The sequence below is a fragment of the Amblyraja radiata genome, chromosome 1, assembly GCF_010909765.2.
Source record: "Amblyraja radiata isolate CabotCenter1 chromosome 1, sAmbRad1.1.pri, whole genome shotgun sequence".
Taxonomy (NCBI): domain Eukaryota; kingdom Metazoa; phylum Chordata; class Chondrichthyes; order Rajiformes; family Rajidae; genus Amblyraja; species Amblyraja radiata.
In genome coordinates, this window is record NC_045956.1 from 2588526 (window position 1) to 2605958 (window position 17433).

General features: G+C 41.5%; 1 protein-coding gene across 2 annotated transcripts in view; it reads right to left on the reverse strand.

Moving 5' to 3' along the window:
- Positions 1-5929: 5929 nt before the first annotated feature.
- larp1b (La ribonucleoprotein 1B) overlaps positions 5930-17433 on the reverse strand; it is a 62642-nt gene continuing 51138 nt past the window's right edge. For both annotated transcript variants that reach the window (XM_033013547.1, XM_033013623.1), the window contains exons 16-20: positions 17236-17396; positions 12560-12704; positions 11280-11389; positions 10896-11023; positions 5930-8613 (exon numbers count right to left, since the gene is read on the reverse strand). In XM_033013547.1, the coding sequence (XP_032869438.1) occupies positions 8368-8613; positions 10896-11023; positions 11280-11389; positions 12560-12704; positions 17236-17396 (790 nt within the window). In that variant the 3' untranslated portion in view covers positions 5930-8367. The remainder of the gene's footprint in view (positions 8614-10895; positions 11024-11279; positions 11390-12559; positions 12705-17235; positions 17397-17433) is intronic.

The window sequence follows — 17433 nt, forward strand, 5'->3', positions numbered from 1 at the left end:
GCGGCACCCCACTAGTCACTGCCAACTCATTCATTTCCAATTTACCCTCTACTCGAAGCATAGGGTGTACACTTTGCTGCATTAATAGTATTAGAAATTGTGGAGACAGGTGGGAACTAGTTGTTTGGGGGTGGGGAGGGGAATGAAATGAAATGCAAGAGCATTTGTGCATGAAATGGATTTGTGAGCCATGGTGAAAAGGAAATCAGAGTTAAGGAAAGATGTATAGAAGTACTGTGTAAGAAGGAACTGCAGATGCTGGTTTAAACCGAAGTTACACAAAAAGCTGGAGTAACTCAGGGGGTCAGACAACATCTCTGGTGAGAGAGAAAAAAACAAAACAGGCGATGTTTCATGTTGAGACCCTTCTTCAGACAGAGTCTCGACCCGAAACGTCACCTATCCCTATTCTCCAGAGATGCATTCTGACCCGCTGAGTTACTCCAGCTTTGTGTCTATATATGGGAGTACTGTTGTGCAAGCTGTATTGGCTGCATGCTGGAATTAGTTACTTGCACTGCCACTGATGGAGAAGGAAAAGGTGTTCCAGGGCTGGAAATTGGTAGATGGCAACAAAATCTTACTAGTGATAAGCAGCTCGAAAAAAGGCAATAATGTTTTTAGGAAAGATGAGGAAACAAGCCTGAAGGCTGAATAGTCAGTGATACAGCGTGGAAACAGGCCCTTCGGCCCAACTTGCCCACACCGGCCAACATGTCCCATCTACACTAGTCCCACCTGTCTGCATTTGGCCCATATCCCTCCAAACCCATCTTATCCATGGAGCTTAAATGTTTCCTAAATGTTGCGATGGTCCCTTCTCCTCAACTACCTCCTCCAGCAGCTCATTCCATACACCTACCCCCTTTGCGTGAAGTTACCCCTCAGGTCCCTATTAATTTTTTCCAGCTTCACCTTAAACCTATGTCCTCTGGTTCTGGATTCCCCAAGTCTTGGCAAGAGACTGTGCACCTACCCAATCTATACCTCTTATCATTTTGTACACCTCAATAAAATCACCTCTCATCCTCCTGTGCTCCAAGGAATAGTCCTAGCCTGCTCTACCTCTCTATAGCTCAGGTTCCCCTGGCAACATTGTCGTAAAGCTTCTCTGCCCCCTTTCCTGCTTGACAACATCTTGATAACTTGATAAGTGTCCAAAACTGAACACAATACACTAAATGCAGCATCACCAATGTCTTATACAACTGCAACATGACCTTCAAATTTCTATACTCAATGCCAACTATACGCTGACTGAAGGCCAATGTGCCAAAGGCCTCAGATGCCACTTTCAACTAACTATGTACCTACCTCCACCCCTATATCCCTCTGCTCCACAACACTCCCCAGAGCCCTATCGTTCAGTGTAGGTTCTGTCCATGTTATTGCTCCCAAAATGCAACACCTCACACTTCTCTGTATTAAATTCCATCAACCATTCCTCAGCCCACCTGCCGAATCGATCAAGATCCTGCTATAATTTTTGACAACCATCTTTACAAACGACAATACCACCCACATTCGTGTCGTCTGCAAACTTGGTAACCATGCCATGTGCGTTCTTATCCAAATCATTGATACAGATGAAAAACGGCAATGGACTCAGCACCAAACACTGAGGCACGTCACTAGTCACAGGCCTGCAACCTTCCACCATCACCCTCTGCTTCCTTCCACTTCACCACATTTCTATCCATAAATGAAAAACGTTTCTACTATTTCTTGGTTCACTCCAATTCCTCCGTCTGCAACCATTTTACTTCTAATGTTTACTGGTTCTGATGCCAAATTAACGCGTTTCTCCATTGAAAATGCCTCACTTGCTGAGTATTTCAAGCATTGTGGGTTTTACAGTATATTACTTTTGGATTTATAATGAGCTGCTGCTCCATCAATGTGCAGAACTCATTTTTTGAGAACTGCAAAGTTCTCCAGTAATACTGATCTCTCTAACAGGTTTAAAAGCCGGTCTGCACACATGAAAAATTGGATCTATTTCATATTCGATGGAAAGCAATCTAGACTTCTAAATTTCCTTGAAAACATTGCCAGTCCAACAGAGCTTTTGCATCTATAGACAAGGATTTTGCATTCACGGGCTATGCCAATGAGTCATTGCCCACCTTGACCAGAACTAAAGGTCATTGCTACCTTGCAGTCCAGATATCTGAGGTACATGGACTGAAGGATGCATTCACAAGGTTAGGCAAGATATATAACACAGTAAATTCCCAAAGACATTTAAAATCTAGGCCCTTTAACTGATTAGAAAAAAGATGAAACACATTTGGAAAGCACATTACACCACACCTAACTTTGTCAGCTTTTGCCAAATCCAAGTGAAATGGTTGGTGTAAAGTTGTTTGAAAGATGGCGAAAATAAACAGTCAAATACGAAGTAAGATGTGTTCGATATTGGACAATTTCTCTTTTTTCCTCTCAGTCCTTGGACTCCTCAGTTTCCACTCGGACTTTGTTGCTCTGTGGAGATGATTCTGCATCACCTTGAATGGCTGCAGATCATTCTGCTAGTGAAGGCCCGTCTACATGCTCCAGCACTTGACCTACCAATAACTACCCATATACATATAGTACATAGTAATTTCATAGTTATGACTAGAGCCAGGATGTTTAGGTGCTAAAAAAATCTGAAATAGGCAGGCAAAAAGGCGTAATAAAATTACAAAAAAGGCACGAAAAAGGCATTTATTGACCAAAAATGCATAAAAAGGCATTTATTTCCGCCACCAAAATATGGTTGAAAATAATAATATAAAGGTATACTAAATAAAACGACCAAAGTTGCCTGGTTACACATAATTACTAGCATTTTTTTCAAATTATCTGGTGTTAAACTATGCTGTCATACAGAATATGTTTCAGTTGTGAAAAACTTCTGTCTACCCCAGCTGAGGTCACTGGTGCATACCTGAAACAAGCTACAAACTCTATTCATGTCGATATCTTGTGCATTACAACTACCTTTAAGAACTTTAGCTGTTTTGTATTTCTTCAAGATCTTTGTTAGCTAAAATCCCCCTCACATTTTCCTTGTATGTCTTTACCTAAATTGCAAAGTCTAAAGTACAGCAAATGAAGATGTGAACAACTAAGCAATAGTTGAGCTCTTTGACTTCTCCAATACTTCCGATGTCAAGAAATACTCCTTTGATGGTTGACCTGCCTCGTGTACCGATAACCACATTGGCAACATATCCACAGCATCAGTTGTCTTGTCTATTGAGATCCATATTTTGTTGCGTGCAACTTCATCTCTAATTTTTTGCACAACAATGTTGAAGTTGCTGTCAACATAATTTTTACGCAATGACTCGCTTGGTATATGTTCCTCTGTGTATTTCCCTAAAAAACCTCTGAGAGATTTGTTTTCCAATTTCCACAGTGGAATTCCAGCATCAATGAATGCGTTGCACAGATCACTCGAAAACTCAGATTTGCGATTGGAGCCAGCAGTAAATGTGAGGAGACTAGCTTGCGCATTTCCTACCTTCAGTTTCTCTGCCACCGACTTGTGTTTAGCTGTCTGTACATGCTAGGAGACGAAATATTTCTCATGATTCACTGCTTTCTCACATGCTTTGCAAAACAGCACACAGTTGTCTGTAGAGAATGTATCACTCCCGTATACTCTCACCAAATCGTTCAGTTTTTTACAAGGCGTTGACTTGACTTTAGGCATTTTGACGTTTGCTGGGGTAGATCCTACAGGAGCGGGGATGTAGACCTCTACAGGCAGGCCAAGGATAAGCTGAGAAGAGGAATCAGAGCTGCCGAGGAAAGGTACTCTGAGAAGTTGAGGAGCAAGTTCTCAGCAAATGACTCTTCTTCAGTGTGGAAGGGCTTGCAAGAAATCACAAGCTACAAGAGGAAACGCCCCCGCTCCTTGGGCAATCGTCAGCTGACCAACGACCCGAACGAGTTCTACTGCAGGTTCGATAAACAGAAACTTAATCCTGGTAACCCCCACACCCCATCCCCAACCAACACTTCATACCATACCGGTCTGAAGAAGGGTTTCGGCCCGAAACGTCGCCTATTTCCTTCGCTCCATAGATGCTGCTGCACCCGCTGAGTTTCCCCAGCAATTTTGTGTAACTTCATACCTACTCACAGCTTGACTCCAGTTTGAAAAGGCTGCACCCTTCCCCACCTACTCCTCCCCAATCACCACTTCACACCTACTTAAAGCATGACTCCAGCTTGCAAAGACTGGACCCTTTCCCACGCACCCCTCTCCAATCACTACTTAACACCCACTTACAGCCGGGTTTAGCCCCAGTGGTGTGAATTTTCTTGAAAGTTACGTTAAAAAGGCTGATATAAGGCACTCAATCGTGAAAAAGGCATTATCTTCCTGAAATCATCAAAAAAGGCATGAAAAGACACATGGCATTTATGGGGAAATCCTGGCTCTAGTTATGACATTGCTGGAACATGGATTTAGATAACGCAAAATATATTATAAATTTGCACCATCATGGTTCACCAATGGAAGGTCAGTTTAATGGATATACACTCAAGTGGACCACCAAATCCTGCATAGTATGTTGATTCCAAACCACCCGAGAGTCCCCCATCACACTCCTCTAGAACTTAGTGCAAAATCTTTAGAGTTGTGTGAACTGCTCACTGCAGAATAACCTGACGAAACTCATAGCCACTCTCCTTAATGCTCTGGCCCAGTTGGACTTTTGCAAATGGCGTTTTGGTGCTTTAGTGCTGCTGAACCTTAAGGGGAGTCGATTGAAAATCTGTTCGTTAAGGACATGCATTCAGAAACTTAAGTTTCATCCAGTTAGGGGAAGAAATAGAAATGCTGACAGATAGACAATAGACAATAGGTGCAGGAGTAGGCCATTTGGCCCTTCGAGCCAGCACCGCCATTCAATGTGATCATGGCTGATCATCCCCAAAATCAGTACCCCGTTCCCGCCTTCTCCCCATATCCCATAACTCCGCTATTTTTAAGAGCCCTATCTTGCTCTCTCTTGAAAGCATCCCGAGAACCTGCCTCCACCGCCCTCTGAGGCAGCGAATTCCACAGACTCACCACTCTCTGTGAGAAAGTGTTTCCTCGTCTCCGTTCTAAATGGCTTACACCTTATTCTTGAACTTTGGCCCCTGGTTCTGGACTCCCCCAACATCGGGAACATATCGGGAAAGGCAGATATTCTGCCTTTTTATGGCATTCATCACAAAAGATAAATTCTGCCAACAACAGTAGCCAGTGATCCTTGTATGAAACACTCATACCACACTGCAATTTATTTAAGGCCTATGGTAACTGGAACTAAAGCTGCGGAAGGTTTCAAATTGTGCTGCACCTGGTTGAAAATTTGATGCAATGGCTGCAGGCAAGTGAAAGAAAAATGTACTAAAATATTTCAACATTCAGCTATTAAATATTGGAGAAAAAAAATGTAAAGAACATAAATTCAATCTTTTGTTAAATCAAACACAGAAAAAAAGACCCATGTTGGATGGTTCTGAGCAGCACAGCAGTAAAAACTGTAACATGACAAGTGATCATCCAGGTCCATGCCCAATTTGAGCTTTCGGCAATCACCTGTCCCTTTGTCCTGCTTGATTTTTGCGGCCCCAGGTGTTTGGATTTGCCCCTAGTCTTAAATTTCCCTTAAATCCAGTTATTCAGCAGCCCAGATAAATCCATGGTTCTGTGTGTATACAAGTATCTTATCCAACACACCAGTGGAGTCGATCCTTGTACTCAACAACTTGGACACCAGAAACACAAGCTGCGGTGCAGATGAGATCCTCTATGCTTTCCCCAACCTATGCATTTCTTCCGCAACATGTGAAAGACAGATCAATATAGTACATTTATACTCTAACCAAAGAGAAACATATGCAGTAAAGAAATAACTTGGTGCATTAGATTTGTGCATTTAGATAAGGTTGACATTGTAATTTTTATGAACTCTCAAAACATCAAATTGAATTACACAAAAAAAACAGTGGGCAGATTTGTATATACATGTTCAGGTCATTTTTGTTATATGCACAAGTGATACTTTAATATATTTACAAATGTAGCAAGTTGCTAGGTTTACTGCTTAATAAGGTACATACTTATTTTGATAAATGTGTTCTCTGTGAGCTGATTTAAAACTATTATCAGGGTCAGAATATTTTTGCCACACTGCATGCTTTCACCATAGATCTTCACACACAAATGCAAAACTACACAATGGATATGATGGCAGGAATCAGAAAATACATGCAATAATTAAACCTGATAGTTGAACAGATGTGTACAATTATGAAAGATGGCAATAAAAACGTTGAGGTTTCTGAGAATTTAGAAGCATTCCTGAAGTTGCCGTTAATGACTCCAATTTTAGAGTGACCACGAAGAGAATAGGTTTTAGCAATCTAATGAATGACAGACAGCAGGCAGATTGTGTTGGCACAGCAGCAAAGGCCGGATAATTCCCCAGGAAAACAAAACTCAGAAACCAAGGCACAGTTACATTTTCCACCCACCAGTGTTTGGCTTGAGGAGCTTTGACAGAAAAAGATCACTTGCTACAGTTTTTGATTGAAAGGAGAGATTTAAAATGGGGCAGAGCTGTTAAACAATATAAAGTGAAAATACTACAAATAATGAAGGTATGTGCAGTTTACCTGTTTAAAACAGCTTCACAGCTGTGGCTGTTTTTTTGTTGCTCTTATTTCAAAACAAATCTCCAAAGAATCACAAGTGCAACCAGTTATGTTTTCTGATTCATTTTGTATGTTTTTATATGCATTTTTATAAAAGTTGGGAAGATTGCCACAAATTACACACGCTAATGCTAAATGTGCACACTTATTTCATTAGATGAAAAAATTAAGGTCAATATTCTAAACCGATTACTTTGAATGGTATATACAATCTTTCATCTAAGTATTTTACAATTACTCCATTCAGCTGGGGTTAAGCCTAGATTATACATTAAGGTATGTGTGTGTGTGTGTGTGTTATTTCAGTAAATTAAAACATGTACAGCTGTAGCATATTTATAATGGTAGATATGTGGATTCCACACTGCTACTGTTCATTCTAGCCCTCTAATTACCAGCAGTAATTCATAGCACTGCCCAGATTTTCCTATATTCAACAGATAGGAAGACCATTAGATTGTTTTCACTAGTTGCATTAGGATGTCATTCCTAATAGCATACATTTAAAATACGTCTGATTTTTGAAGTTTTTCCAGTAATTTTCACAGATGTGAATACAACCTTGCAAAACAAACCGGCAACCCACACCCCGCGTTAAGTATAATTTAAAATAATGACACTGTCTTAATAATCCCTAAGAGCAAAATTAAACAAAAATCACTTCAGTAAATGTGCACTTGTTTTTTTGTAAATTTTCCACAAAAAATTTGAACATTTTACAACAATATAATAGCATTAGAAAATGACAAATCAATTGTAGTGCTTTACTGAAAGCACACTACAAGCATAAAATAAAGTGATGAAACAAATCCACGCCACCTCTCATACACCACAGTACCTCCTGAAACGAGAATAATCTGCAATTTTATCTTGACCTGCATAGAAAGATGCAGTAGGTAATTTAAGCAGTGCAAGATATTAGTGATTCAGAAGACCATATTTAAAAAGCCACACATTCCTTAGTTCTACTTTCATTCAAGCCCAAACAATACCATCTGTATGAATCATTTTTGTAACAATCTCCACTAAATTGTCAGTAACTAGGTAACCAACTGCTTTAAACCTAGAACTCTGCATCCAAGATGATCCACAACCAGTTTTCAACGCTGTTAACTAAGCTTTTAAATCAGGTTGCAACCATGGTTACAACCATCTTGGATGCAAGTTTTCTTTCCAGATTTTCTCTACCTACCCAAGTAATTTCAATTGTATACTTTCCAGCAATAAATTTGTACTTTGATATAGGCATATATAATTAATAATAATAGGAGGAACTGGCTGCAAAAGCACTATGGTAATGGACTAAAAAATAAAATTTTCTTCTTTAAGAAGTATGAGAAATCCTCATTGAAATGTAAGGCATCCCAAAATTCAAATGTGTCATTTTTGCATATTTGCAGGAATGCGTTTCTGTAAACAGTAGCTCAAGGTAATCTTGAAAATCAAAGTGAGGGGAGTGACAAATTGTAGGATTCCAAGCTCCCCTCCCCTAAAACTCAAAAACCCAACTTGGGTTTCCCCACCCCCAAAACTGAAAGTAATATGAATATTTTCAAGTTTTTTGTTTCTTTCATTGAGGCAGTCTAAAAACTGGACAAGGTCCTTGAGCTTAAAATACTGATGTGATTTGTATAAGCAGGGAGACGTGACACAGAAAGTCTATTTCTCGGGAGTTTCAGGCTCAGTGGTAGTCATGGCAGCAGTACTCTGGCTCCTATTCTCACATTTCCCGGAAGATGCATCCCACTTGGAAGGATTTGTTGAGACCTGAGGCTGATTGGTGAGTAAGGACTTAGCAGCATTTACTGATTTACTAGTAGAAGAGTTTGATAGATGCCTTCTGCGACCGCTCTCATCCGTTCCAGAAGAACGTCGCTTTCGACCAACCTCATCACCAAATGGAGGCTAAGAAATAAGTAGCATTGTTATTAGTAACACATTTCAACAAGTCAGAACTAAAATTAACTATGTACTGAAAAGTAGGACACTGAAAATGGATTACAGCTGAATACATTCTTTAGCAAGCAGGCAAGCTACCTAGGTCACAAGGTACCGACCACAAAGCAGGTGTAAAGAGGAGTTTCAGGGGAAAATTCAGAGTAGTGGATATAAAACGACCAGACTCAGAATAGCAGAAAACAATTTTGGTTGCAACACGTTTGCTTTTAAGCCAAACCATCATTATATGACTGTTAATTTCAGCATTAGGACCTCAAAATTATTGTCTGCAGAACAAGGACCGTCAGAGGGATCTTGGGATCCAAGTCCGTAGCTCCTTGAAAGCGGCAACACTAGTAGATAGAGTGGTAAAGAAGGTGCACGGCACTGAGTCCCAGAGCCAGCAAGTCATGTTGCGGCTTTATACAACATTGTTTAGGCTGCATTTGGAGTATTATGTACCGTTCATAGTCACATAACAGGAAGGGCATGGAGGCTTTGGAGAGGGTGCAAAACACTGCTGGGTTGGAGGGTATTAGTTATAAAGAGAAGTTGGCAAAACCTGGATTGTTTCCTCTGGAACTAAGGTGGTTGAGGGGAGACCCGAGAGAAGTATATAAAGCTCTGAGAGGCGCAGATAGGGTAGACCGTCAGAAACTTGTCCCCAGAATGGAAATGTCAAAGAACAGAATGCATAGCTTGAAGCTGAAAGGGGCAACGTTTAAAGGAGATGTGTGGCAAGTTCCTATTTATTCTCTATTTATTCCTATAGAGTGGTGGGTGCCTGGAAGGGGTGGTGGTGAAGGCAGGCACAATTGTGACATTTAAGAGACTTTTACATCGGCACATGGATATGGAGGGAAAGGAAGGGTATGATTAGCAGGCAGATTAGTTTATGTTCAGCACAGGTATTGTGGACAAAGGGGCTTGTTCCTGTGTTGTACTGTTCTGTTATATTCTATGAAAAGAGAATATTATGTCTTAGTCAGCACAGGCCGAGGATAAAACATATGGGCATACATTGGGATAGTACAGATGCACAGTGATAAGAGTTGCTGCCTTACAGCGCCAAAGACCCGGGTTCAATCCTGACCACGTGTGCTGTCTGTACAGAGTGGGTACGTTTTCCCTGCGACGGCTTGGGTTTCTCTGAATGCTCCGGTTTCCTTCCACACTCCAAAGATGTGGGACGTTTGTAGGTAAATTGTCCCTAGTGCGTAGGATAGTACTAGTGATCGCTGGTCGGCGCGGGGGGTTTCCATGCTGTGTCTCTAAAGTCTAAAGGTTGCCACCTCTCTGCCATTATTCTGCAGGAAAGCCACTAAGATTGAGGGGTGGTTGGGCGGGGCCCCAAAGCATCAGCCAGGGTGCACGGGAAATTGGCGGACTCTAGCAGCCTGTGGAATCAATGTGCAATTGGAAGACCCCTGATAGATTTAGGTTTATTATTGTCACGTGTACTGAAGTACAGTTACAAACTAGGTTTTACATGCTATCCTCATCATTCATTTACAGTTGCTGCCTCAAAAAGGCTTGCAATATCATCAAGGACCAACACCATCCTGGCCACACACTCATCTCCCTGCTACCTTCAGGTAGAAGGTACATGAGCCTGAAGACTGCAACAACCAGGTTCAGGAATAGCTACTTCCCCACAGCCATCAGGCTATTAAACCTGGCTCGGACAAAACTCTGAACATTAATAACCCATTATCTGTTATTTGCACTTGATCAGTTTCTTTAGTCATGTGCGTATATATTTATATAATGGTATATGGACACACTGATCTGTTCTGTATTCATGCCTACTATGTTCTGTTGTGCTGAAGCAAAGCAAGAATTTCATTGTCCTGTCAGGGACACATGACAATAAACTCTCTCGACTTGACTCTATCCAAACAGATCAGATATACGACACATAAATACAATCAAGTCAAACACAAGTATAATCAATAGAACAAAAGGGAAGAGACAGAGTGCAGAATATAATTCTCATCATTGTAGCACATCAGTTCCACAGACAAAGTCCAATGTCCACTAGATAGTGGAGATGAATTCAATACGACCGTAAGCTTACAAAAGGACAGCTCAGCAGCCTGATAAATGAGGGAGAGAATTTGTTGCAGAGTCTGAGAGTATGCTTAAAGGGAAAGTTGAATAAATTAATTTACAAATGAAACTGGCTAATTAAAAATATATTCTACAGCTGCCACTTACCACTAATATGATAAAACAAATAAAATACTCACGTCAACTCTGAAGTCCTCAAGTCGTTTGAAATTGCTCAGGTATTCTTGCAGTTTGTGGTCTATTGGTAAATGCTTGGTTTGTGTGTACTTCAGAAAAGCCCAGAACTTTTCCAATCCATAGAGCTGACCTAAAATCAAAAGCGCTCAAAAGTCAATACCTTAATATCTAGAATTATGCATTTATTACAATGCAGTATTTTTTAATTCTAAAATTGCTAGCAGCTGAAATCACAGGCCTTGTGTCTTCTATTTTCATAATCTCACTCAATGATTCCTAAAAATAAAACTAATTTTAACTGTTATAGGTCTTAATAAACCACAAGTAAACTTACGTTTGCTCCTTGTTGGATTACTTGTGGTTTATTAATTTGGGATGAAGATTACCTGCTTCATAGTCTTTTATTGTTTCTTCCTGGAAGTCCTTGAATATATCGTATCGGAATCTTCTCTCTAGTCCATAGCTGTAAAATCTAAATAGGCATTCCAACCCATACCTGGAAAAAGAAACATACTGTGAGCATACAGGTTGCACATTTTGCAAGCTGGAATTTAAATAGCATAGACAATGAAATGTCTGCATTTATTTAGGCAGATCACTCTGAAAAGCTCAAGCTGTAGAAACCAAACCAACCTACGTTATTTTGAGTGTATGGGATGACCTTGTAAGAACCAATTGAATTAAAATGATATAGGCAGAGTGAAAGCAGCACGGCAAAACAAATCACCAGTGCAACAGTAATTTCCTGAGAATATCTGTCCTACCTACAGGATATCGGTGTGAACAATGCACTGGAAAACTTCAGTGAAACTGGGAGAAAGTTGCCCTGGTCTTTCTAAAGAACTTAGGAGTCTACCAAAACCAGCGTATCTTTTTTTTTAAAATCAAATAAAAGCTTCATATTTGCGACCTTTCCAGCTCCTGCCACTGATTCTCCACACAGTTATTTGGATTTTATCCAGAGATAATTGCTCCTGATCTGAGGAAGATATCATACCTTCTTGAAAAAACACTGGAGAATTAATTAATTAATTATCAATTCAAATTCTGTGTTATGGTTGCTCCTCCCAAGGATCTTGTACAATGAGATTGTATTTAACCCTTTCTCATTACTCAATCAATCGAGGATGGCCTGCTTGCAAGATGGTTCCTCTATGTTCAGGTAATTCCTGGAATTCTTCCAGAGGTTTGTCATCAATTTGGCAAGCTCAATTAATCCACAGGTTAAAGTCAGACATGATTACCCTTGTAGTCTTGTTGCAGGTGCCCTTAATTTTCTGCTTAATACCATACTCAACATTACCACGACTGCTTGGGGATGTGTGTACAACCCCCACTAGCTCTTCTTCCTGCAGCCTTCTCTCTGATACCGGTGTCGGTCCTGCTTCCCCCCAGAACCAGCACCAACCCTGCCAGTTACACCATTCTTCTAGCCAGGTATTCATTCCATTTATTCTGCTATTACATCCCTGACTGTCAAGGAGCACAAGATGTAATCCTGAAAGTTTAATATTTAGATCTTAACTCCCAATATTCAGTCTGTCAACTGTGCCATACAATTCCATGTTATTGTTATGGGTGGACTAATGTCTTCCATTTAGTTTGAATGAGGAAGAATTCACAATTTTTACACCAGACAGATTTCCCACACGACTGATGATCATACCTGTAATTGTCCTTTGCATCTTCAAGACACAGCTGTTTGAATTCTTCGTACATTTTCCTGTTGAAGTGATCTCTGAGGAAAAAGGACCAGAAACGGTACAGCGTGTTCATTTCCTGGGATTGCCCAATTCCCAATCGCTTTCTCTCTGAAAAAGAAAGAAAAATGCAATGACATTCGTATAATTTTAAAAGCAAATCGAAACCTGGAAAAAAAGTTGCCATTCTTGATCTAAATTCCACCGTGACTTTAGATAGAGAGCCAGGTATCTATGTAAAAAACTCATTTGGTCAAGGTGTCGAGTAGTTAATATGAAGAACCAGGTGAATTACTGGATTTCCAGTCTCACTTATCTGATGTTGCTTGGGCTCAGAGGATAACCTTTTTTTATAATTGATTATTTGGGATTTGGACATCTCTGACATGGCCAACATGTATTGCCATTTCTGTGACACCACTATCATGAACTGCTGAAGTCATTCTATTGATGCTGGATAGAAATTCCAGCTGTAGGCCCAGTGATTTATTTCCAGGTCAAAATGCTATGTAGCTTCGAAGGCTGCTTTCCCTCCGTCTTGAATGCCTTTGTCCTTCTTGGCCCTGCACGATGGAGGTTAGGGCGATGCTTTTTTGCGTAATGGTGAGCAACTGCACAGCATTTTGTAGACAGAACACACAGCAGCCACAGGTAGTGGGGAAGACGCTGGAGTCGATTATTAAAGATGTAATAGCAGCGCATTTGGAAAGCAATGACGGGATCGGCCAAAGTCAGCATGGATTTATGAAGGGGAAATAATGCTTGACTAATATTTGGGGATTTTTTGAGGATGTAACAAGTAGAATGGATAAGGGAGAGCCAGTGGGTGTGGTGTATCTGGACTTTCAAAAAGCCTTTGACATGGTCCCAACAAGAGATTAGTGTGCACAATTAGAGCACATGGTATTGGTATGGGTATTGACATGGATAGAGAACTGGTTGGCAGACAGGAAGCAAAGAGTTGGAATTAACGGGTCCTTTTCAGAATGGCAGGCAGTGACTAGTGGGGTGCTGCAAGGCTCGGTGCTGGGACCCCAGTTGTTTACAAAATATTAACAATTTAGTCGAGGGAATTAAGTGTAACATCTCTAAGTTTGCAGATGACACAAAGCTGGGTTGCAGTGTGAGCTGCGAGGAGGATGCCATGAGGCTGCAGGTTGACTTGGATAGGTTGGGTGAGTGGGCAGATGCATGGCAAATGCAGTATAATGTGGATAAATGTGAGGTTATCCACTTTGGGGGCAAGAACAGGAAGGCAGATTATTATCTGAATGGTGTCAGATTAGGAGAAGGGGAGGTGCAATGAGACCTGGGTGTGCTTGTACATCAGTCACTGAAAGTAAGCATGCAGGTACAGCAGGCAGTGAAGAAAGCTAACGACATGTTGGCCTTCATTGCGAGAGGATTTGAGGTTAGGGGTAAAGAGGTCCTACTGAAGTTGTACAGGGCCCTGGTGAGACCACACCTGGAGTATTATGTGCAGTTTTGGTCTAATTTGAGGAAGGACATTATGGCCATTGAGTGAGTGCAGCGCAGATTCACCAGGCGGAACTAACATATGATGAAAGAATGGGTCGTCTGGGCTTGTATTCGCTGGAATTAAAGTTCTTAAGAGAATTGGACAAGGTAGATGCAGGAAACATGTTCCTGATATTGGGGGAGTCCAGAACCAGGGGTCACCGTTTAAGAATAAGGGTTTGGCCATTTAGGACTGAGACGAGGAAAAACGTTTTCACCCAGAAAGTTGTGAATCTGTGGAATTCTCTGCCACAGAAGGCAGTGGAGGCCAATTCACAGGATGTTTTCAAGAGAGTTAGATTTAGCTCTTGGGGCTAAGGGAATCAAGGGATATGGGGAAAAAGCCAGAATGGGGTACTGATTTTGGATGATCAGCCATGATCATACTGGATGGCACTGCTGACTCGAAGGGCCGAATGGCCTACACCTGCACCTATTTTCTATGTTTATGCCCCAGTTGAATAGTGGAGCAGCCTTGCAGGGACAAAGGACCATTCCTCCTCCTATTTCTAATGTTCAAGGATGGACAAATAATGATTTGGTCTGCACTGACAAAACCCAAAGGTGGTGTTGGTGAGCAGGCTAGTGACGTGTAAATGTCACTTAATAGTTTGCTTTCATCATTCTGCTGGCAGTCAGTGTGGATTTGTCCTGCTCTTTATGGACAAGGTAATCCTGAGTAATTTTCCACAATGCTAAGCAGGTGTCACCGTTGTAACATCCGTCTGGAACAGCTTGTGTCTGGAGGTGTTGCTAGTTCTGGAACACATGTCCTCCGTACTAAAGTCAAGCTGTCTGGCCCTAAATACTTTCCTGGATTCACATTGATATCATATGGAGTCTGGGAGAAAGCAAACTGGCTGAAGATCAGCTTCCATGACGGTGGGGATTTCAGGAAGTTATTGAAGTGGACCCGAGTTGCAAACACATCAGACTTGACTGCACCACACGTTTGTTGTGCCTCACTATTGAGGATGGGATCATGCTTGAAGCACCTCCTCTCTATGTAAGATACCGACACCTGGAGATGTTACATTTGCACATTTGTGGTTAGTTCTGGAGCATAGGTCTTCCGTGCTGTAACTAGAGAGTTGTCTGCCCTAAATTCTTTGCTGGATTCATGTCTAGTGTATGAAGTGAATCAAACTGGCTGAAGACTGATTGAAATAAATCCTATTAGAGGTAATAATACACCAAAATCGACTTAAAACAAACACACACATTTTATTGTAGACACAAAATGCTGGAGTAACTCAGCGGGACAGGCAGCATCAGTACAGGGTTAATTCCCGGGATGGCGGGACTGTCATTTGCTGAGAGAATGGAGCAGCTGGGCTTGTACACTCTGGAGTTTAGAAGGATAAGAGGGTATCTCATTGAAACATATAAGATTGTTAAGGGCTTGGACACATTAGAGGCAAGAAACATGTTCCCGATGTTGCGGGAGTCCAGAACCAGGGGCCACAGTTTAAGAATAAGGAGTAAGCCATTTAGAACGGAGACGAGGAAACACTTTTTCTCACAGATTCTCTGCCTCAGAGGGCAGTGGAGGTTCTCTGGATGCTTTCAAGAGAGCTAGATAGGGCTCTTAAAAATAGTGGAGTCAGGGGATATGGGGAGAAGGCAGGAACGGGGTACTGATTGGGGATGATCAGCCATGATCACATTGAATGGAGGTGCTGGCCCGAAGGGCCAAATGGCCTACTCCTGCACCTATTGTCTATCTCTGGAGAAGCAATGGGTGATGTTTTGGGTCGAGACCCTTCTTCAGACTGAATCAGGGGAGAGGGAGGAGATACAGACATGGAAAAAAAGGTGTGAAAACAAGACAAAGGGGATGGAGTTCAAGGAAAATGTAACAACAAAGCAAACAGAGATAAAATGTAAATGAGGACAGTCAGGCTAGTCGAAGAACTGGGAAGGGGGTGGAGAGGGAGGGAAGACAATGTTAGTGAAGTTAATATTCATACCGCTGGGGTATAAGCTGCCTAAGCAAAATATGAGGTGTTGTTCCTCTAATTTGAGCTGGTCTTTACTCTGGCAATGGAGGAGGACCAGGACAGAAAGGTCAGCGTGGGAATGGGAGGGGGAATTAAAGTGTTTAGCAACCGGGAGATTAGGTTTTGATTATAGTCTAAGAATCTTCCTCCTCCAGACCACGGAAAAGAATCCTCAACATTCAGATGAGTCATCTTGAAAGATATACAAACAGGATGTAGAATTTTCCTGTCAGGTTTTCACTACATTACGATGTTTTACACCTTTGGTACATAGGATCCTGTGCTGCATAACCCAAGTGTTCTTTAGAGTGTCATCCAAGCCAATCTATTGTATTCTGCTCAGTCCGCATTAACCAACCTGATCTCCCGGTGGCTCAGCATTTCAACTCCCCCTCCAATTCTGAATCCGACCTCTCTGTCCTGGGCCTCCTCCATGGCCAGAGTGAGCACCACCGGAAATTGGAGGAGCAGCACCTCATATTCCGCTTGGGCAGTCTGCACCCTAGCGGCATAAACATTGAATTCTCCAATTTCCAGTAGCCCTTGCTGTCTCCCCCCCTTCTCAGCTCTCCCTCAGCCCTCGGGCTCTTCCTCTTCCTTTCTTCTCCCCCCCCCCCCCCTCCCCCCACCACCCTCCATCAGTCTGAAGAAGGGTTTCGGCCCGAAACGTTGCCCATTTCCTTCACTCCATAGATGCTGCTGCACCCGCTGAGTTTCTCCAGCACTTTTGTCTACCTATTGTATTCATAATATACAAGCTTCAGTTTGGAATCTGTCTTTATGATAAATTACTCAAACATATTTAGCACAAGATCCTTACAACAACAAAAAATATACACTGGATTAAAACTAAGCCCAAGAAGGTCTAGTGTTATTTGCTCTGCATCTCAAAATTACCTTATGGTAACAGCACATTAGAATTCCGCTTTTCAGTTCCATCACAAAATAAACATCCACTCTCTTACTAATATTAATCCAATTCAAAGTTACAAAGATAAACAAATGGAAAACATATGTGCTTTTATTAACTACAGTTGATCCATTTGATGAATAATTTCCTTTCTTTTCACTTAATTTCAACATTCATGCATGACATCATTTGAAAAAGTAGGAGACATGCTCACCATTTAAACATCTCCGACGATATTTGTGGTAAACCTGTTGGGTGAAGCCATTCTCTCTTAAAAGCTCATGTGAAGGATGCTGAAACTTGGGCAGCGAGTTTGGTGTGCAGCCATAACTTCCAACAAATGGCGTGCCTTCTGAAGGACTGGCATTTGAGCTACTAAAGAAAACAAACACAACAAAGTTCAACAATCTTT